Genomic DNA, 21228 nt, shown 5'->3' on the forward strand with positions numbered 1-21228 from the left:
TCCGCGATGTGGCTTTGTGGGGGAAGCCCCTGTCGGTCTCTGCCTGGCCTGAAGGACGAGGAGAATTGAGCTTGGCGGGGAGGGGGCTGCCTCCCCCCCCGGCGGCCCCCCTCCTTGGGCCGCTGCGAGCCCGCGTCTCGGCGCGGTGGCTGGCTTTTCCTGGCTTCTGCTTCCGTCACTTAAGAGGAAGTTTTCTCTGAAAACTTTCATTCTCAGGACGTCCAGGTCCGTGCCAGCTTCGCTTCAGTTGGCGAAGGAGATAGTTGAGTTCTTGAGTGCTGGGATGACTGTTAAACCACTTGGTGCTGGACTCCTCCATTCCATCTTTCTAGGGAAAAGACTACGTTCACTTTGAAATCCCATTTTTACCGTAGCTAGAAATAATTTTGAATTGTTAAATTTGAATTCCCTAAAGGGTTCTGGGGTTTGATGCTGCTACAGAGTGGAATCTGAAATGGTTTTTTATAGTTTATTTTCTGCTTACAAGTATGCTGGACTCCTCCTTTCCGTCTTTCTAGGGAAAAGACTATGTTCATTTTGAAATCCCATTTTTACAATAGCTAGAAATAGTTTTGAATTGTTAAATTTGAAGTCCCTAAAGGGTTCTGGGGTTTGATGCTGCCACAGAGTGGAATCTGAAATGGTTTTTTATAGTTTTATTTTCTACTTACAAGTATCTGTGTCTTACTGTTGATTTTTTTTATTATTATTATAAGTATTTTTAAGGTAAAATACTATAAATCTGACAGTTCAGCCATAGTGCTTGTAATTAATTATATTATTCAGGTTGACACAGTCTTCTCTGTCATGTGGGTTTTTGTTTGGTTTTGGGGTTTTTTTTTCATTTGATTGTATTTCTCCAGCAAAAGGTGGATTTATGAATAATCTGTGAAGTGAAAAGGAAAGCCTGAAACCCTATTTGTTACTCGGTGGATTTCTTGTTAGGTATTTTCTTGTTTGTTTTGATCTTTTAATTAATTAAGGCATGGGTCTGTGCCTTCTGAAGAAAGTAATGTTCCTTAACAATAAATTAACATCAGGAACTTAAAAGGAAGCTGAATATTCTGACTCGTCCTAGGTATGTTAATGCTGATTTAAAACGCTTCGTGACCTATGTACATGTGAAATAGTTTGTCTGAGATAACAATGCCTGCCACATCTTTTAGAAACCTTGTTTCTGTGTCCCCGTCCCTGCTCAGATGTTGGGCTTCTAAAATGCTGTTATCATTCTTGAAAAGTCTTTTAAGCTTGAATATCAAGAACTTAGTTTGTATTGCTGTAACTTTATTTATTTGTGTGTATCTGTCTGTTTATGAAACTTACATGGCCTTTAGGGAAACAGTTTTTTGTCAAGTTCAGCAGTGAGAACAAGTACATTAAAATGGTTGAATAAATAAGAGATCTTATTTATATAAGACCTTCTAACAGTTTACTGCAGTTAGGAGAAAACTTCTGGTTTGTTTTCTTTCTACCTCACACCAGGCACCCTGCTTTGCTTGGAAGAGGATGATTTCTGTTTAAGTGAATAGGAACTTCTTAAAAGAGCAGAACTTGTATAGGCCAAACTGTCCCCTCTCTGTGGACTACAGACTCCTTGCTGTGATAAAACAGATAGGGAATATTTACTATAAAGCTAATACAGTAACCATTGTCTGTGTCTTTGCTCTGTTCTAGTGGAATTTCAGTGGACAACTCCAAATTTGATGGACCTCTGTTACAGATTTTATTTATGAACAATGTAATTTCTAAGTAAGTACTTCCCAAGAAAAGCAATCCTGGCAGGAAGTGGAACTTGTTTGTTTGGATATGTTAGCATTTGCCCAAAGGGTGGATATACGTTTTATTCAATAACATAAACTTGTTAAGTTTGAAGGGGAGAAAGGATAATGAGCGATATGACAGGAGGTCTCTTGCTTTCATTAGCAATATCTCTTTTTATCATGAAATGAAGTGTGACTTCCAGGAACTTGGACTGAGTCTGAATAGCAGCTGGAGTTTCATGAGTGCTGTGGGTAAATACAGTAAATTAAATTTTCCCTGCCTCTGAGTTGTTTTTGTGCCACGCTAATATAAGGGTGCTCTTTAATAATAGATTGCCACCATATTGGTGGGCTTTTGGAGGAGGACTGGAGAGAAGTTGACTGCCCCTTTTCTAAGTTCTTAAGAAGCAGTAAATGGTAAAAGCTTAAAAAAAAAAAAAGACACTTGGGTTATGTTTCAATCTTCCTCATGTCCTCATCTCTGTATACTTTTTTGCTCCATTACAGGCAGTATCATCAAGAAATTGAAGATTTTGTTTTTAATTTAGTTCATAAATACGAAGAGCAGAAGAGAGGTGAACAAGAAAAAACGCATTTCAACGTTAAGCCACAGGTACTTTCAAACTCAGATTGTTATTACGTGGTCCTTCTCTTGTATCTTTATGGTGGGAATATTGAAATACTATACTGCTAGAGAGCAGAAATACTACACTTCAAAGAGCTGATTTCTAGATGTTTTTTTCCTGTTTAATTGCAAGTCAAGTAACAGACAAATACTGTATAACTATTTGTTCCAAAAATAGAGGACCAGGTCAAAGAAAATACCCTTTCTGCCCATGAAAATGCTTCTTTAAAATTGTGCCTATGAAATTTGTGTAAAAGCAACGTAGTAAGTTGGTTTAAACAATAGAGAAATGACCGTAAGGTACAAACTTAATGTATCCTCTTCTGATTGCATTTGGCCCATGTATGTATAAGAGCATAGATGAACAACAGAATTTGGAAATTTCCACTTCTCTTAGTTTAGAATTTTGAGTTTTACTTAACATTCACTTTTTAGCACGGTGGAATGGCACGTTTCTCTCCATCTTTCTCTTAGCTTTTTGAGATAAGAACAAAGATGTTCTTATGCAGCATATTTCTTATCAAAGAAAACCTTAGAAATTAACCAAGTCATACTTCAGACTATGGAAAGCTTTATGACTAAGGCAGACATTTCTATCCTACTGTTTAACTAACGTTTCATGAAAGAATAGAATCTGTATTCCATGTTCTGTTCCTTTTACATACTTTAGTAATTTAGGAGCTTTTCTTTTTACTGTTATTTTAAATTAATTATATGCATTTTTACAGCCCTCCAGTGTTCTTTTGGAAGAAGACCATAAAACAGCAAGCTCAAATTCTGTTAAAAAAATTAAAGAAGCTTTTAGTGTAAGTTTTTGACTATATACTCTTCAATGGTAGGTCTGACTCTTCATTCTAAATATTCAATATACCTTGCCATTAAAATCAGATCTTGTTAAATTTCGTTTATCAGTGTAATAGCAGTTAAGTTCAGCATGTTTTGGCTATATCAGTCGAAAAAATACTTATTTGTACAGGTGTGGGCGCGTATTTTGTAAATTCTTACAGAGTGGGGGAAAAAAAACCTGGAAGTATTTCAAGCAGTGTAAATTTATAGAAATGCTACCAATCTGACCTAAATACTGACACATTTCTGACAATTTTCTGACTTTTTTTCTACAGGTTGTAGGAAGTGTTCTGTATTTTACCAATTTTTGTCTTGATAAACTGGGACAGCCTATATTAAATGAGAATCCACAGCTGACAGAAGGATGGGAAATACCTAAGTATCCTGTTTACTAAACCAAGGGTTTTTTTCCGTTTGTCAAATCCAAAGAATGCCAGTTGGTAAATCGAACTCAAATACTGTTCAGTAGATTGTTCATTTCTGTCAAAACAGTATCAGTCATTAGAGATGAGAAGTTTTAAGGAGTCATTAATGGCTTTTTTACTCAAAGCATGTAAATCTTCTGATACGATCAGCTCGCTGATTTTTAGAAGGCTTATGATTGGGAGGAGTGAATGCCTCATAAATGCATCTTGTGACTTTAGGAATTTCCTGGGCCACTCTGTAATCAGGTTTGGAATGACAGCTCATTCCAGATACGGATAAGCATTTTCCCTCTATAAAATCTGCTGTCTGGGAGAAGAAAAGGGCTTGGCAAACTCAAAATAACGCTGTAAGGTGGGGTTTTTTCCAAATGTAGGAGACAGAGAGAAAGTTGTTTAATAAAATTTAATTATGGAATGCTCTTAACTTGCATCCATTTTATAGTTGGTTCTTTATTGCTTATTAAAGCCAGTATTTGAAAAGTAGGATTGAGGGAAATGTTGGAAAAAGTGGTTTTTAATATTGTAGTCCTCCATGACAAAAAATAAATTGGGCAAGAAATTTCTCGAGTAATCTCATCTTCCCAGTTTTCCAGTATTGCTTCTCCCCCAGAAAGAGTCAGGACAAGAACCAGTTTCACAGTTCATTTCTACAATATCTAGTTATCCAGCTTATAGTAAAGGTCATTTCCTAGTGTTAAAAAATTACTTGTATCTTAACAAAAATTGGAAATTTCGAAGCCAGCTAACCTGGGTTTTCTTGTGCCTGCCTTTGACTGTGTATGCACTGTGCTGTAACTTCACTTTTGGAAAACTGTTTCTGTGATAGTGCATCAAGTCAATCCTATTCTCCAAATGATATTTGTACCATCTCCCAGCCTCCAGATGAAGGAAGTAGATGCCTGACAGGGGAATTTCTCCTAAAGTGCCAAGTGAAGTGTGGCTACACTTTCATGTCTGCCAGCTTAGCTTTGATACTGTTCTTTTAATTGTACTTAACTGCTTCTTTCTTTAGAGCTCCCACAGATGACATTAAGGCTAAAATAGCACATGCTTCTGAGTGAAATGGTGTATCCGGTACCGTGCTTCTAAATCACTGAAGTACTGCACTCAGTTAATGCATCAGTTTGACTAGTATCTGGCATCTGCTCTTCTTTTTAAAAGCAACTGTTAGATTCTAGAAACTGCCGTGCTTCTGAGCTCTGCTGTGCCTCTTAGTCTTTACCATGCTGGTTTGCTTGTGGCCCTCTTGTCTTCTCGTACATTTTTGGACAAGTGGGCAGAGTGGCTGACACATAGAAGTGCAAAAGCAAACACAAGTAGTATGATACGACCTGTCTCCACCTACTTCAGAAGTGAGTTATATTTTTGAAACTCTACCAAAGTATGTTATTACTAAGATTGCTATGAAGCATATCAGAATTATTAACTTGAAACTAATGCCTATGAACAAGAGGGTTGTAGTTTCAGCAATTGCTGATAAAGAACAAAATTGGTTATTGGATAGAAATTAGGTAGGAGGAAACAACGTGAGCCCATCTTAGCAAATAGTTTATAGTAGATATAGTTTTATAGTTTTACTATAGACTTCATGTCAAGGACCCATCTGTAACTTAATCTGGAAGAGTCAGTATTCTGTTCAAAGCACTAATAGGTTTTCACTGATATTTTAAACAAGATTGAAATTTTGCTTCATCCAGTAGCAGTTCCTTATTGAAATCTAAAGATATCAGCAAGTTTTCAGCCAGATTCTCTCCCTAGATGGACAAGAAATACAAGTAAAACCAAAAAGGTTTGTATTATTCTTAAATATAAAGTTTTGAGCTGAAAAGTTCAAATGTACATTGTGATTATTCCCCAGTATGCTAAACCTTTGAACATACTCGAGCGATGAGTTTAAATTAAGTAAACCAGTGATGAGCTTTGCAGTCAGTGGGTGTCTCTTGTTTATTGACTTTCCTTAGGAAGAGCCTAAAATCAATGTGTAAAAACTTTATACTCAGTTTATACTCAGTTCTTCTGTTGCTTGCCTTTTTAGTGATTGCTTTGTCATCCTTGCCCTGGTGTACTATCATCATTCTTACTGTTTTGTAGAACAACTCCTGTCTGACTTATTTTATACACTTTTAAAACAGACTGATCTTAGAGCTGATTGCGTAGCTCTTACAGGAGGTAAGAAGTAAAGCAAATCGAGTTTCCAACTGACAGCTTGTGTGGTCTTCATAGCATCAAAAGTCACTGATTTCAGATGCAATGAAGACCAGGCAAGCTTTCAGTGGGAATTGCAAAGATAAAGGGTCATGCTGAATTAAACTCTGGTTTGATTAGAAATACTACCGTCTGAATGGAAGGCAGATTGAAGGGTTGCGCTTAAGATATGGGATGGTGATAAATTAAATACTTGGCTCACTGCAGAAGGTTTCTGTTTGAATACAGATATAAGATGAAGCAGATGATGTGCTTTACTGTCTAATTAGAGGCTTCAAGAGGTTGGAGTGCGTGTGTGTGGGGGGTTACCCTGGACACATCCTTGTGTCACCTTTTTGTCTCCAATCCTGGTTCCTATCCTAGTTCAGTAAAATGAATGTTCAGAAAATCTTTCTCTAAAATCTTTTAAGAGATTAGGATTTTCCGCCCTATAATGTTGAAAATGTTTGCTGTCATGGTATGAATTTACAAGGAAAATTAAATTTGAAGTCAGCTGCAGTTCCATTCCAGGTTTTCAGTGCACAATTTCACAATATGCCTAACGTGTTCAAACTGTGGACCAGGACTTCCCAAAGAAGTAGTCATGCTCTCCTACTTGTTTCTACTGGTAACTGATTCTCAGTATCGTAAAAAGGATCAGACCTCTGATGATACAAGCATAAAAGCAGAAATAGAGGTATTGATGTACTACAGGTGTATTCAATTGTTGGGTTCATTATCTGTACTCTAGAGTTAAAAGTATTGTTTTAACATCTTCACTTTCTTTCCTCTGGACATAGCATAAGCTTTAGTGTGTAGGTCTTGTTTTCGTTTATCAGCATTATCTAAGCAATTGTTTACGTATTAATTCAGAAGCAGAAAGCCTTCGGTGAATACTCTTCTGTCTGCAGCATGATATAAGGAAAAGCTTTTCCACCTTTAGGATGGTGAACTATTGGATCAGGTTGCCTAGAGAGGTTATGCAGTCTTCATCCTGAGAGAGATTCAGGACCCAACTGGATAAAGCACTGAGCCACCTGGTCTGATCTCATAGCTGACCCAGCTTTGATTAAGGGACAGGATTAAAAATCTATCCAGCCTGAATTATTCTATGACTATTCTGTTCCCTCTTAAAAAAATAGATCTCTATTATATGGGATCTAGAACTCCACTTCTGCCTGAAAGTACTGCTTTTCCACTGTAATTTTAGTTTTCCTCTGTCTTTCTTTCTCTCTTCTTTCCTCTCCACATGCTGTCGTGTATTTTTTTTTTTTTTTCTCTCCCAATGCTGTGCCTGTGTTTTCTTCATTTCTTGTGTTCTCCTTAGGACTGTGAAATAAACAATATTCTGTTACTCTGTTTTGAAGAGTGACAATTTAAGAGTCAAAATTTGAGAGATGCAGAAGACAGCATAGGAAATCAGCAAGCAATACTTACATTTTTTCTTTCTAAGTCTAAAACTAAAAATCTAACAAGATTTAAAATAATCAAGTGCATTTAACATTGCAAAATGATTTTTCAGGTTTAATTTCTTGTGCATTTTTTAAGCAGGCCAAAATCGCATTGTTTCAATTGTGGTTCTGAAGACCATCAAATGAAAGACTGTCCAAAGGTAAAGTCTACATCAGTATTCAAAAGACTGCAGCTCTCCAAGAAATGTTTCAGTGTAACCACACCTTTTAAAAAAATAAAAATTGGATGCATTGGGGTCAGGATGTACAGATGGTTACTCATCTCTGTTGATTAGATCGTACTGTTCCTAATTAAAAATTCTAACATACTAAATCAGAACGTAAATGAATTTTGTAGCATAATGGTTTGAATGTCTCCCTTAATTTATGGAGGGGCATTTTTCAGTGTGAACAGCCTTTCTTCCTGTTTTAGAGCTCCGCTAGATCTAATGCAAATACTCCTGGGTTTTTGCTGTGTAGTTTTCATTACAACTGTAGTTGTATCGCATGGCTGTGTGATAAGTGATTAAGCATCCTGAGGGCAAGGAGTACCAGTTTTATGTTGGGTGACGGAGTGCATAAATTGTAAATTGTCCAAATCTAAACTTCCCAATTGTATTATCTTTAAGCCACGAAATGCAGCTCGCATAAGTGAGAAGAGAAAGGAGTTTATGGAAGCTTGTGGTGAAGCAAGCAATCAGAATTTTCAGCAGCGTTATCATGCAGAAGAAGTAGAAGAGAGGTTTGGAAAATTTAAACCAGGAGTAATTAGGTATCTTTTTTTCCTTCTATTAGCTGTTGCACTGCTTTTCTGGAATACGTTTTCTACCTTTAGAGTGCCAGATGTTACTTTTCAGAGTTCTATAAATCCATCTGCTACTCTTAGCTATGAGTGTATTACGTTCAAATTTGTTTGCTAAATAAAATTTTGCTTAATAAATTGCTCAGATGTTTTTTTAAATGAAAACTCATTGCTAGCTTAATAGTCCTACCCTTTCCCATGGCGCTTCCCCTAATGTAGGGAGACAAATTTTACTCTTTGGCTACTCAAATTGCAAATATATTATGTTCCTAATAGACTAAAAATGCATGCAAGATTCTGAAAATGTTGAGCTTTGAGCGTCCCTTCCTCTCTTTTTCTCTCTATTCAAAATGTTTTAAAAAAATCATAATATGCTTGTAGCAGTCTCCAAAGAAATTATTAATAAATTTAGTGTTGCGTTAAGTTCCACCCTGTCGTGATAGCTATAGTTAAGGCCAATAACAAGTTGAGTAAGTTGTACTCAGCGTAGAGTTAATTCTCACAAAATGTTAAAGCATATGTACACTTGTATAGAGAAATGAAAGTGTTAAAAGTTATCTTTAACATCAGAGCTGGTTTTGACCTAAAATCATTTTATCTGGGATTGACCAGCAACATAGTTTGAGCAAAAACTAAGTTATTTTAACTTGATAGTTTAAAATTCAACACAATGTTCGTAACTTCTTTTTGTCAAAACTCAGCTACAGATTTTACTGGAGGACTTTTTGTTTTCTGTTTTGTTTTCTTAACTTAGTGAGGAACTTCAAGATGCACTTGGTGTCACAGATAAGAGTCTTCCTCCATTTATATATCGTATGCGACAGCTGGGTTATCCTCCAGGTTGGCTCAAGGAGGCTGAAATGGAGTACTCGGGACTTGCGCTTTATGATGGAAAAGGTAAGGAATGTGCTGCGGGAACGCAGTTTTTGGTATGCAGGCTATTTACTGGCTGCACCCTATTCAGGAGACAGTGAAGCACCTAGTTTATAAACCTTTGTTTCCTCATGGAATAGTGAGAACATTGTAAATCAAGTTTTCTTTTCTAAAGTCATGTAAAAATACTGCCCTTTCATCTAGCTACGCTGTGACAATGAAACAACTTTATAATGATTGGTTTGTCAGGGTGATTTTACTCAGTCAACCCCTGATATTAGAACATGGTGTTCCTGTGAAACTATTCGAGGCTTGCATAGTCTATTGTCTATTCCTCTTCTTTTTTTTAATAAGCTTCTCTTATGTTTTATGAAAGAAACCATAGTACTCTCTAAAGTTCAATAATTTCTATAATAAGAGTAAGAAGACCACCAGCAAGCAAAGAATACATTTCTCAAAACCCAACTTATCAAGTAATTTACCAGCTTTTTACTAATGACCAGCATTTATGCTGCATCTCAGAGAACAGTCCTGATGCCAAATTCTGAGGCTAGTAATGGTACATAAAGAGGAGTAGTAGTATGAATACCCAGTTAGATTTCTGGGGAAGCTTTGTGCATGTTGTCTGATAGAGTTGGTCACTGTTACTGCCTTTGTCGATTACAAAGCTGCCTATCAATACTTACATTCCAAAAACCAAAACCCTGTTCTTAAATCCTGGGATTTTTAAAGTAACGTTCTTAATTAGTATCAATAATAATTATATTTCATTGTAGATGATGGTGGAACAGAAGATGAAGGATCTCGTCAACCAAAACGTATCACTTATGATGTCTCTAAGTTGATAAACTATCCAGGCTTTAATATATCCACTCCAAGTGGGATCCCAGATGTAAGTGGCTGTCCTCTGCCATCTAAACAACATGCTGAGTAACATTAATTGCTCTTAGCCAAGTTTAGTGTTTTGTATTCTGGTTTCGGGCTGGGCTGTTGAGGTGATTGATGTGACATCCATCTATCTGATATCTGTCACAGCTCTTGTGTGTAGGGTCTGACGGTGCTTCTGTGGTGATCAGTTCCATTATGAGACCAACAGGAGCCTAGAAGGATAGTTCGATGATTTTTTTTTTTTTTTTTTTTTTTTTTTTAAACACAAAACTTCATACATAAATGCTTGTTCCTTCCATACATCTAAATTTTCTGAATGTTCTTGGAATATGAAAATTACTGTGGGTGTCATAATTTCAGCTATAGAAAGCTACATCAGACCAGTGCACAATCTCTGGGAATCTTTGTAACAGCTAAACAAAACGAGTTGTATCTGAAGACCTACATAGTGGGTGCCCTCTTAAGCATAGACCATACAAGGAATCTCCTGTGGCTGCTGCTGCTGAACTTTTATTTTCAAAGGCATTTTAACCTGCTGTTAGCAGTGAACTTCATCACTGTTAATGCCTGTGAATTAAAAAGAAGTACTTGTACATTTTCTTTTGCAGTTTTACATTTGCCCATTTAGTGGCCTCCAAATGTGGTTTTTTTCATTCAGTATTCTTAACCAAAGTTCTGTCCTCAAGTTTTTTTCAGTTTTCACTAAAAATCAAGTTTTTCAAATTAAGGCTTTTTCGTCTGAACAATTATTTCAAGGGGAAGTTTGTAGTTGTGTTACAAATATTGAAGAGTAGTTGCTATGAAATGTTCAATGAGACATTTCGTAAAGGTGATGTTTTTTAATATTTATATTTTATGTATATAAAAATGTATATATGTGTACATTTTTATGTATATATAAACATTTATAAAACATTTGTTATAAACACATTTTTATATATAAACAGATTTATATATAACCTGCTATAAGTATGTTTTTATATTATAAGTAATATAAAATATAATTTTATATATAAACAATATAATTTTATATATACATAAAAACATATATATACTTATTATTATTCCTACTACCCAGTCATAGTGCATTGCATCAGTTTTTTGTGTTCACAGGTGAAAGTACTTTGAGTTGCAAGAAGTTCCTACTGAAGATCTATTTACTCTGATAAATGAGGCTTTTGATGAGAACTTGAATTCATCTTGGCTTGTTAATCTCTTAGTGTTTCTCTCTTATGTTATTAGCCAACTACATGCAATGTTATTTCTCTTTTGGGTTTTTTTTTTTTTTTCCCTGTAGGAATGGCAGATATTTGGTTCCATCCCCATGCAGCCATCTCAACAGAAGGATGTGTTTGCTAACTACCTTTCTAATTTTCATGCGGTGAGTATATCTCATTGTTATTTGCAAAACAAAAAAAGTTGTCTTGTGGTCAGTGTAGTCAGTGATGATCTCTTGTTTATAATTTTTTTTTTTTTCCACAAGGGGATAGGCTTTCTTACTGACAGTACCAGGCGTGAAATGCTGATGCTTGGCTTATCTATTCTAACAAAAAGGAGCTTCAAGTTTAGAACAAATTCCATTATTTCAATTAATATAAGCAGATCCCAATTGTGCAATATCCCAGTTGTGGAAAAAGGTTGCTATAAACTTTTACAGCTTAAAAATGGTCTTAGTTCCAGACTTCCCAGATAAGTGAAAAACTTACATGCCATAGTCATGATCTTATTATAGTGACCTGAGTAAACACATGGTAGTCCTGTCCTGTATCGTTCTCTGGTCTTCTCTAACATGACTCTAGCTTAGTGTTATCTACTGCAGAAAACTTGCAGTTAAGGATGGAAGATGGATGCTTTGCTCTCAGTCCCAAAGAGTAATGCTATATGGAATTAAATGGTAAATTCTAAACCTGCCAGGAAGGGACGTGCAGTGCTTGCGTTGTAATGGTCTCATAAGATCTAGGTTTCCAGGTGGAAACTTGGTCGTAATTCTGTGTTAGGAATGCAGACAGTTTTTTCTTTTGGCACTTAAACCTGAACGAGACTACAGTTCTGTTCAGTTGCATTAAATCTCTCAGACTTCAGTGTCTAGTTTACACACTGAGTTGCCAAATGATTGTGTGCTTATGAAATGCTTTAAATACGTTCTAATAGCTGGAAATACTACCTTGTACAATATAATACTAATTTATTTTGTTTTCTTGGATAATTTCTCTTCAGCCAAGTCCAAAATCTAGTAATAAAAGGGCTGCATCTCAGTCAAGCTCTCATCATTCAAAACGGCCAAAAGAAGACAATTCAGAGGTACCAGCATCTGACATGGACCTAGATTCTGGTATAATTATTCTGCAATTTTTTTTTCCTAGTTTCAATTTTTATTTTCAAAATAACTTGCTCTGATTTGAAATGTCAGTGTTCATAAAGAGAAACCAATGTGTGAGTTTTTGTTATGGTGGTGATTAATGTAGCTGCTAACGTATGGTAGCAGTGTCCTCCTATAGTTGCATTTGGGCCTCTCTACAATAAGCATTCTCAGTTGCTGTGGTTGTCATTTCTCCCGATACCAAATAAGTGTGCTCAGAGCAATTGGAATGTTAAGTTACAAATTCCAATCTCTTTATTTCAGGTGTATCCTGAGGAAACTTGTGTTATGAAGACCTCCAAATCCTTAAATGTTTGGATGAAATAATGTAGGAAGTTACAAGCTCACAGCTTCTTAAAAATGAGTCAAACTCACAGGAGGATTTCCAGTGTTGTTTAAACGTTAGAATAGCTGGAGGCTTTCCTTTTGGATTTCCTATGAGGAAATCTTTCAGTGTGTCTCAGTGTGGAATAAGTGTGTTCTCAATACATTCAAGAGTATTTTATCTTTTTTTTTTTTTTCCCTTGAGTGGCTAGCAGAGTTGAAATCCCCAAAACCATAGTTTCAGTGGATATTAAAACTTTGAAGAAGTTTGTTCTGTGTCAGCTGAAAACCAAGGATGAGAAGACTTAAGTCGTCTAGTTAATCAGAGCAGTGGCACTTTGAATCTTGTCCAAGTCAGCTTTCAGATTCTCATAGATGTCTTTCAATCTGTTTCTAGATCTGGAAGTGTCACAAAGATCTCAAACTCCTAGCAGTTTTCAGTTCCAACCTCCGCTGCCACCTGGACGTCCATCGATGTCAACTCCTCCTCCTTTACCACGAGGAACACCACCACTAAATCTTACAGCAACTCAACCTTCAACAGCCACCCGCCCTCCTCTTCCTAGGACTACTCCACCATTGAATCCTTCCAGTGATACCCCTCAGCCAAAAATAGTGGATTCAATCATGGATGAAGATACTCTGACCCTGGAAGAGCTAGAGGAACAGCAGCGATTAATCTGGGCAGCACTAGAGCAGGCAGAAAGCACAAACAGTGACTCTGATATTCCTGTTGATACACCTTTAACTGGCAATTCTGTTACATCATCACCATCTAGGAATGAAGTAGATCTTGTTGCAGAAGTAAGATCATCTGATGAGGTGATTACAGTGGAAACCAGGTTTTCCGACATCCGTGAACAGGTACCAGAAAATGGACGTTCTGTAACTAGTCCTAATCCAGGAGACGGTTTACTTAACTTGAAGGAAAATCCTGATAATACAGATTCTGAAGGCTTGCTGGATAACACCATGCCTGCTCCCAGCCATGAGGTTAACAATGGAGAAAATACAGGTGGTAATAAAGAGGTCACAAGCATTGAATCAGCTGCAAAAAACTCCAGTCTTGTTCCTGACATGAGCAAGTTTGCTGCAGGCATAACACCATTTGAATTTGAAAATATGGCAGAATCAACAGGTGTTTATCTACGAATAAGAAGCGTGTTAAAAAATTCCCCGAGAAACCAGCAGAAGAAAAAGACTTCATCTTAACTGGTCTAACTTTGTTTCATTATGTTCAAATCTCTGCTTCCTTCTCTTTCCTCTTCCAGTTTTACAAACTTGGATAGCCTTCCTCATCCTTTTGCGGGAAGGAGAAAATCTTGACAAATACAGCTCTGCCCCGTTCTTCCTTGGGACTGAAGTTAGCACAGGGCTTCCGTATTGACCAGGACCACCAATGCAGCCAGAAAATACAGAAGGATTTTCCCAAATTGCATCCTTCCACTAAGGAATAACAGGACTGTTGATTTGTTAAGAGTTATTTACTTGCCAATACATGAAACTCTAAAAAGAGGAGTTTGTGGTTTGCTGTTCATTACTTTGGCTAAGATTTATATTGTCCTTGAGTTTCAGGTGGATTGGTGATTTTTTTAATATCTGTCCTTTGTACAATAATCTACACTTTATACATTTTGCTAATTATCCTGTAGATAAGTTTAATATATTCAGAATGTTTTTAAAAAGGTCCAACATTAAGATTTCCCACATCGAAATCCTGACAATTGGATGAAAATAATCAGGGATTACCAGCATTATCGTCACCATTTCAAATATTTTTATAAATTATTTATGTGGGTCAGATTTAATTACCACTGTATCTTTTGTAACATCATCCTTCATGTAAACTTGCTGTACATACATGTTCATTGTTGTGTACAGAGGTTTAATAAATGAGCTTTTATAGAAAGATTTTTTTTTTTGAGTCCTAAACCATCAAACTGCTGATTTTTGAAAATGAGCTGCTGAAGATAATTTGAAAAACAGATTTATTAAAATGAGGATGAATAAAGTTAAATATTTTAGGAAGGGTCACCACTATTGGGTTCAGGTTCTCGTGATCAATAAGCTGATAAAATTATTTTAGCTGCTTAAATAGAACCTTGCCATACCATTCAGTTTTCATAATCTGAAGAATTGCCCACTTCTGAAAGCTTAGAAGTGTTAGAACTCTGCTAATTAATTGTTTTAATAGGGTTTTTCCCTTCTTTTAATTGTCTGCAGAGGGACCTGTAGGTGGAATGACTGTATGTAATTTGCATTGCCAACAGAGGGAGTACTAGATTGACTTAACAGTGTTCATTGGCGCTGGTAAAGCATTTGTTTGTCCTTATACAAATGCAGGAAAAAGGTCTTCCTAGCCAAGTGAGATGCATAGTAAGCCAAAGTATTTTCAAGTATTGACTTGTGAAGGGGGGATGTTCAAAGGTGGGTTTGATAAGATAACTTCAGAGGCTGAACTTACTCTGTAAAATTCTCGGCTTTGCAGATAGTACGTATGTCCCAAAGATCCTTACAATATATGATATTAGTACATTCTGAATGCTGACAAGAACCCCAGGCTTTTTATAGTTAAAACTTTTATATTTATTTCCTTTTTTTTCCTCTAAACTTTACAGGAAGGGAAAACCAAAGTGTCTTTAGATACGAGCTGCTTGTCTTCTGAGAGGCTGAAAAAACCTTTGGCAGCATATAACAGTTCAGTTTATCTGGTTGCATTTGGAAAGCAGTGCTCAAGGTAAATGTTCATCGTATGTGCTAAAACTAACGGCTTTTTCCCCCCATCATTTACAGGAGAAATAGCATTACTTTCTGTAACAGGAATGGATAACGAAATAATATGTTGCTTCCAGCTCCTACACACTTTACAAAGAACTCTTTGTTGGGAAGTGTATAGATATCTTGTACTTCCTCTGTGCCTCCTCCTCCCAGGGAGTTAAAAGCTGGTAATGACAGTTTACACAAGCCATTACGTGCTGCGTGCTGCATCATTCGCATGCGGATGACAATGCGATGCAGGCCATGAGGTAATGATTTCAAGTGTACACACCTTTTGGGTGTGTTGAGGTGCTCATATTTTAAACATGCAGTTCTCTCCCCACACCTTAGAAGATCTTTTTTTAATAGCTCTTATGAAATGCTTCTTTAGTAGGACATGTGGCCTAAACTTCACAGGAGAACTTGTGTACTTCTGCCTTGCTTACGGAAACTGCAAGATGAAAATCATCTTTATATACTTAGTACCTGTTAGCGCTCTGTCTGTTCACAATAACTTCATAATAAATCACCCTTCCACCTAATTGATCAGAATAGGTAACTCTTCAATATTGGTACAACCTCCCAGCCTAAAGTAGCTGTTAACTTTATTGCTTCTGAGATTTATACTGAAGGTATTAGAGAAAGGGTAAAGTGAAGTCATTTCGGCAATACGGCTTTTAATGTGATGGTACATTCTAAATTCTTAAATATGTTAAATCCCTTAATTTTATAAGGCTTTGAATTTTAAATTGTTCAGCCTTTTTTATCACTTTGGCCACTCTGGTATTTGCTGCACACAAGCTAGTTGGGGATACGGATCTTTATCATTTTTGGAAGATGATGTCTTCTGTTATCTAAAGCAGATGTTATTGGGGGGGGCTTGGGACAGGAGCGGACTGTGTTTGGGTCCACATTTTATATCCACTGGAATTTTTGTCCCAAAGTGACTGGATTGACTAGTTGTTCAAGTCAGCAAATGTTTTTCTCCTTCACCTGCAGTCTGCTACAATCAGAATCATGTGGCCCATGCTGTCACACTTACATACACACTTGAATTAAAATTCCCACAGCTGGGATTAATTTAACAATCTTGGGTTTTAACATAACAAAAGACTCCACGCTTTTGTAAATATTTATATTCCTTTGGTGCTTCTTTTGCAAAACCGTTAGCAGGTGTTTAGACTTGCTCCTTTTAGGCTTGCTATTATCCCTGTCTGTCTTGAATATGTTTTGGGGGGTAAGTCAAGTATTACTTGGTACCAGTGCTCATTCTTTTCTGTATAGATATAGCAATATAATTGATATATCAATATAATTGATATATGTTATGAATTAGACCATGAACTATTAGACCACCTATACTATCTTTTAAGGACTTTTATCCCTCTTTTTCTTATTCTTTCAGTCTTAAACAGCTGTAGATGTTTAGTTTCAAGCTGGGGCTGCAAAGTCCAAACACTTTTTCACTAACGATCTGTATAACCCATACATGAAAACAAAAAACTTCTCCCCTGTTAGCCTAAAAATTTCTTCGCTTACCTGGTAAAGCAAAACATAGCTGGGAATAGAATACTTTCATTTGATGTTCTTTTGCCTTTCAAATTGTAAAGAAAACTTATAAAAGTTCCTATAATACTTTTTTTTTTTCTTAAAATAAGATTTTTGTAATGTATATGTTCTGATCTCAGAAAAGCAGACGGCCTGTGGCAGGAACTGTATAATTTTGGGTTTTAACTCTTAGTAATTGATTTGAAGTAAGAGTAATCGCACAAAATACTGGGCATTCGGAGGTATTTTTTTAAATTGCTTCTTTAAATCTTATCTCTTAAATTGTCCTTTCTATGGAGGTGGTGGTCAGTATGGATAAGACTGGATATGGATATGGAAGATTGAGCAGAACCAATGAGCAAAACTCTTGCTTGTGTTTGCTGCTGCTGTAAGACATACAGCTAGTTAGGGATGGGGAGTTATCCCTGCTTTTTCTCTCGTGGTTAGGAGTGAATTAATCTTGATCTCTAAGCTATTTGTCTGTAATTCACTTTTCCTATCAAGTACTATATATTTGTATTGTTGCTGCACTGAACATGCTTGCAATTACTGATTTTCTTGAATCTGCCAGGTGTAACTACTCAAATGGTTTTTGTGTATTGAAACTGCAATCAGATCACACTACAAGGTCTGAGAAAAAGCTGAATAGCAAAGTATTTCTGGCACTTTTAAGTCATATTCCCATGGTGATGGGTGTGGCATAATAACCTAGATTAGAGCTTACTAAAATGAATGAGTAATAAAATTTGTAATGAGGTAGGTGTAGTGTGAACAGGCATCACTCAAATTTTCCCACAGATTCCTGTTGGCATAGTACTCATGTTTGTTTTACAGCATTTGGAAGAGCAAAAGTATTTTAAAATGCTTATGCACGTTTAAAAATATCTGATCTGTGCAAAATACTCAGTATCAGTCAGGTAACTAGCTGTCTCTTAAAAAGATTTGAACTTACCTTTTTATAACCTAATTCACAGTGCTTAAAATGTCATGAAAAGAGAAATAGCTGAGATTCTAGAACATATCGGAAAGATGTGTTAGGTGCTAAGAAGAATTGTTTTTACTGCAAACTCTGTAAGGCAGGGGGAGAAAAAACAAAGAGGAGGGAAAAGCTCAAATATAATTAAATGTTTCAAATGCATCGGTAGTTGCCACGGAACTCTGTAGTTCCCTCCATTTTGTACCACGGCTGTATCGCCTCTGGTAAGTAAATGCTGTTGCTGTTCCTAAGAATATGTTGTAGAGTCATACTTACATTTTGGGGGGTGGGAGGGGATGAGTCAGAGGTAGGAATTGGTCTCAATCCTTGGAGAAGCGTACAAGCAGGATGGATGTAATAACATGGTAATTGATGTACAACAGTTGGATGCTTCCTAAACTTCAGTTAACTGCAAATAACAAAGATTTCACATAAGATTTTTTACAACGTATGTTTAGCTGTCATCCGATGACTGAATAAAAATTTATTTAACCTTTTTTTAGAACTCGGCACTCTGAATAGGAACAAAACCCCTTCTGCTTTGCTTCTCTATAGGTGAGCATTCAGCTTTTGTTGGTATTCACATCAGTGGTAGAATGATTTGCATGTCCATCTTTTTTAACAGACTGTAGTTTCTTAGTTATCTGTGAAATGAAACACTCAAGATTAACATTATTGTTAAAAAGGACCTTGTTTAAACAAGCCTGCAGAAAGGATTCTTCAAATACTGTCTGTTTAAATGCTGCTGTCTGTTGTTTTACCCCTGTTGGTAGAAGAAATAATGTAAAATTGGGTGAAAGTTGGTACAGTATGTACATTAAGAAAGACTTCTTGCAGCCTTTCAATCCACTAAGCTGTGAAAGTAACTGCCATGTCTGCCATATTTTTTTAACTGTTGCATAGATGATAATTAAGGCTAAAAAGGTCAGGTTTTCATCTAGCGTAACCTATCAAAGGCTGCCAGTTTTAGTGATGTACATTTAAAGCCAAAAATAATACGAGTAAGCATGAGGCTTCAGGACATGAAATCTCTTTAGGATCAATATCACTGTAAATAGATGAGCAAAATGTAGCACTCAGGTTAAAAGGAGAATGGGGAATCCTGTTGTGTTTTTGCAAAACCAGAAAGAACTACAGAAAATAACTGTGTTTCTGTGCTGGGATTTTTGAAGCAGCACTTCCGCAATTAAAAAAAAAAGGGGGGGGGGCAATTAGTTGCTTTTTCTGGAGCAGGTGGGACCATCAGTTCTGTATAGGGGTTGCCAAATGTATATATTGAAGAGGTTGTTCAGAGGAAAAAAAAAATCCTATACTCAAAATCTTCATACGTGCATGGATATGTCCCATGGAAAATAAAAATGGATCTCCTAAGTCAGGACATCCTTAAATGCAGTTCTTAAAGAACAACATTTTTGCTATTCTGAAAGCTTCGGTGATTTTGGACCCTTCACAAATCTGAAAAAGGGCAGAAACAATTTCAACGGGTGTTCCCACGTTATTGAGGAGAACAATTTTAATTCTGAGGTAGGCCTTATACTTGTGGCCAGGATGCCAGTAGTTGTGTCAGCATCCTGAATTCCGTGGAGCATCCAGCAATTCCTGTTTTCACAGAGTTATGAAAACGTCTATATATTACATGTTGACTGATCTGATTGTGCGGCTCAGAAGAGAGAGCCACTAGTACTGGAATCAAAGACACTCTGGTTTTCAATCCTGTTTGGTGCTTTATAGTACCGTGATTTATAGTTACCAGCATCTTTTTTTATAATGACTGCTACAAGTTGGATGTGAACATACTGGACGTTACTGTTATCACAGCCTGCACGTGTCTCCATCTAAGCGTAGACTGGTACAAAGAAGCTAAGTCAACCATTTCTAGTTGGGATGAACTTACTGTTGCTCTAAAGCTGCTTTTTCATGGTTTGAAGGTTGATGCTGGTTGGCTGGATAACTAATTCCCTTGTTTCCTGCAAGATTACTTTGATCTTGAAGCTATGATTCTGCTCACTAGGAAATTACATGAAAAACCAACGGTACATTCCCTTTACAGGCAGAAGCTTTTGATCTACCATCATTCTCAATTCTTTGCTTTAGTAACGGGACATTCTTAGCTTAGCTTTGCAAGGGAGTAAAGAAAGGTACTTACCCATTTGAACTGTATTTCATCTGTTATTTCACCACTTTTAGCTACTGCTTGCACTTTATTACAAGCTCTACAAGAACAGCGCAAGGCTGCAGCTCTTCATTTCTATCCCCAGGAATAAGCCGACTAATAGTTGCTGTGCTTGGTACTAGATAGGTCAGTCTGGTGTTGCTTATGAAAACTTTGTTGTGTATTTAACTGTATACTCTTGAAATCTGCCTACGTGGCAACAAATTAACTGTGAGACAAAAAAAATTAATAAAGAAAAATTGTGGAAAATTATATGCTTAAGAGGGAAACGCATTCCATACTGGCATCAGATCAATACAGAAAGCTCAGATCTATGATACGAGAAGCCAGCACAAAGGTTCACAACAGATACTTTGGGCAAACATACTCTGTAAAGTTAGTCTGACTCTCTAGTTTTTACCCTAATTGCAATTTCTGTGTTAAGGATTATTTCTGTAGCCAGGGGCTGGAGGGTTATTTTTTTGTTTTAAGCACCCATTTGCTGGCTCTGCGCTTCTAAATACATTCTGATATTTAAATCCCAAAGTCCTTATTCAGCAAAACTTTTTATCAAATTTTGCAGGGAGAAGGGAAGGGGTGGCTGCACATGGATTCGAGTATCTGTTTCAACATCTGATGGCCATGGTAAGAGATTCTATTTAACATTTAGGAAGTGAAATTCTAACAAACACTGCTAAATGCTGATCTAGTTGAAACCTATTATTTGGGGGAGTGCGTCACACCATTTTGTGCTTTACCATGCTGGATTAATGCCAAAGAATGAAGCCAAAATGAAACACAAATTGCAATCGGTCTCCAGCAATGGAACTGCTTTCTCATCACCCTTTTGTTCGAACAGTGTCATGCAGAAACTAAATGATCTGTGAGACTGCAGACTGAGGTTTGCTTTGTGATGAATTCAGCAGTTAACGGGCCAGCTCTGGCTGGGCTCTGTTGCTTGCTTGTAAGAGGTGAAGAAGTGAAGCAGAGCTGTTCGATTCGGCTTTGGCCATCGGTATGAAATTGTTGGTGATGGTGTTGGGAGCTACTGCTACACCTGTTTAAACTTTAGCAATGGGATAACGCCAGGTTCCCATGTACTGCCTCACAAACACGATGAAAATTTAAAGTCCTTTCAGTACTTGAGAGAGAAGGAATGATACATTTCTGGGCATCGGGACAAAAGGAAAATGGAGAGAAGCAGCAGACAGTGAAGGTACTCATCCATTAAGGGCGATGTGCTTCGCACCGCCCTGCC

The 21228-nt window shown here is 36.8% G+C and overlaps 2 protein-coding genes across 7 annotated transcripts in view; both read left to right on the forward strand.

The window, feature by feature from the left end:
* Positions 1 to 695: 695 nt before the first annotated feature.
* On the forward strand, positions 696 to 14428 carry ZCCHC8 (zinc finger CCHC-type containing 8). Of its 5 annotated transcripts, none has more exons than XM_035890483.1 (13): positions 696 to 1078; positions 1675 to 1749; positions 2268 to 2373; positions 3114 to 3191; positions 3507 to 3610; positions 5380 to 5445; positions 7389 to 7452; positions 7921 to 8063; positions 8848 to 8990; positions 9743 to 9858; positions 11152 to 11235; positions 12072 to 12186; positions 12935 to 14428. In XM_035890483.1, exons 2-13 carry the CDS (start codon positions 1730 to 1732, stop codon positions 13747 to 13749), a joined length of 1854 nt encoding a protein of 617 aa, XP_035746376.1. In that variant the 5' UTR covers positions 696 to 1078; positions 1675 to 1729; the 3' UTR covers positions 13750 to 14428. The 5 variants fall into 5 exon arrangements, with proteins under 5 accessions (XP_035746376.1, XP_009633186.1, XP_035746377.1 ...); XM_009634891.2 differs by having other exon boundaries at positions 7392 to 7452; XM_035890484.1 differs by lacking the exons at positions 696 to 1078; positions 1675 to 1749; positions 2268 to 2373 and having other exon boundaries at positions 3116 to 3220.
* Positions 14429 to 14706: 278 nt separating this feature from the next.
* The window catches only part of CLIP1 (CAP-Gly domain containing linker protein 1), an 82147-nt gene continuing 75625 nt past the window's right edge, over positions 14707 to 21228 (forward strand). For both annotated transcript variants that reach the window (XM_035890481.1, XM_035890482.1), the window contains exons 1-3: positions 14707 to 15274; positions 18322 to 18373; positions 20554 to 20615. The gene's annotated coding sequence lies outside the window, so the exon portion shown is untranslated. The remainder of the gene's footprint in view (positions 15275 to 18321; positions 18374 to 20553; positions 20616 to 21228) is intronic.

Source organism: Egretta garzetta, unplaced genomic scaffold (genome assembly GCF_000687185.1).
Source record: "Egretta garzetta isolate BGI_Z169 unplaced genomic scaffold, ASM68718v1 scaffold343, whole genome shotgun sequence".
Taxonomy (NCBI): domain Eukaryota; kingdom Metazoa; phylum Chordata; class Aves; order Pelecaniformes; family Ardeidae; genus Egretta; species Egretta garzetta.

Coding starts and splice junctions, on each gene's coding strand:
- ZCCHC8 (XM_035890483.1), top strand. CDS start 1,730: ATGAACAATGTAATTTCTAA. Junction 5,446..7,388: donor ATACAAGTAAAACCAAAAAG/GTTTGTATTATT, acceptor GCATTTTTTAAG/CAGGCCAAAATCGCATTGTT. Junction 12,187..12,934: donor TGACATGGACCTAGATTCTG/GTATAATTATTC, acceptor ATCTGTTTCTAG/ATCTGGAAGTGTCACAAAGA.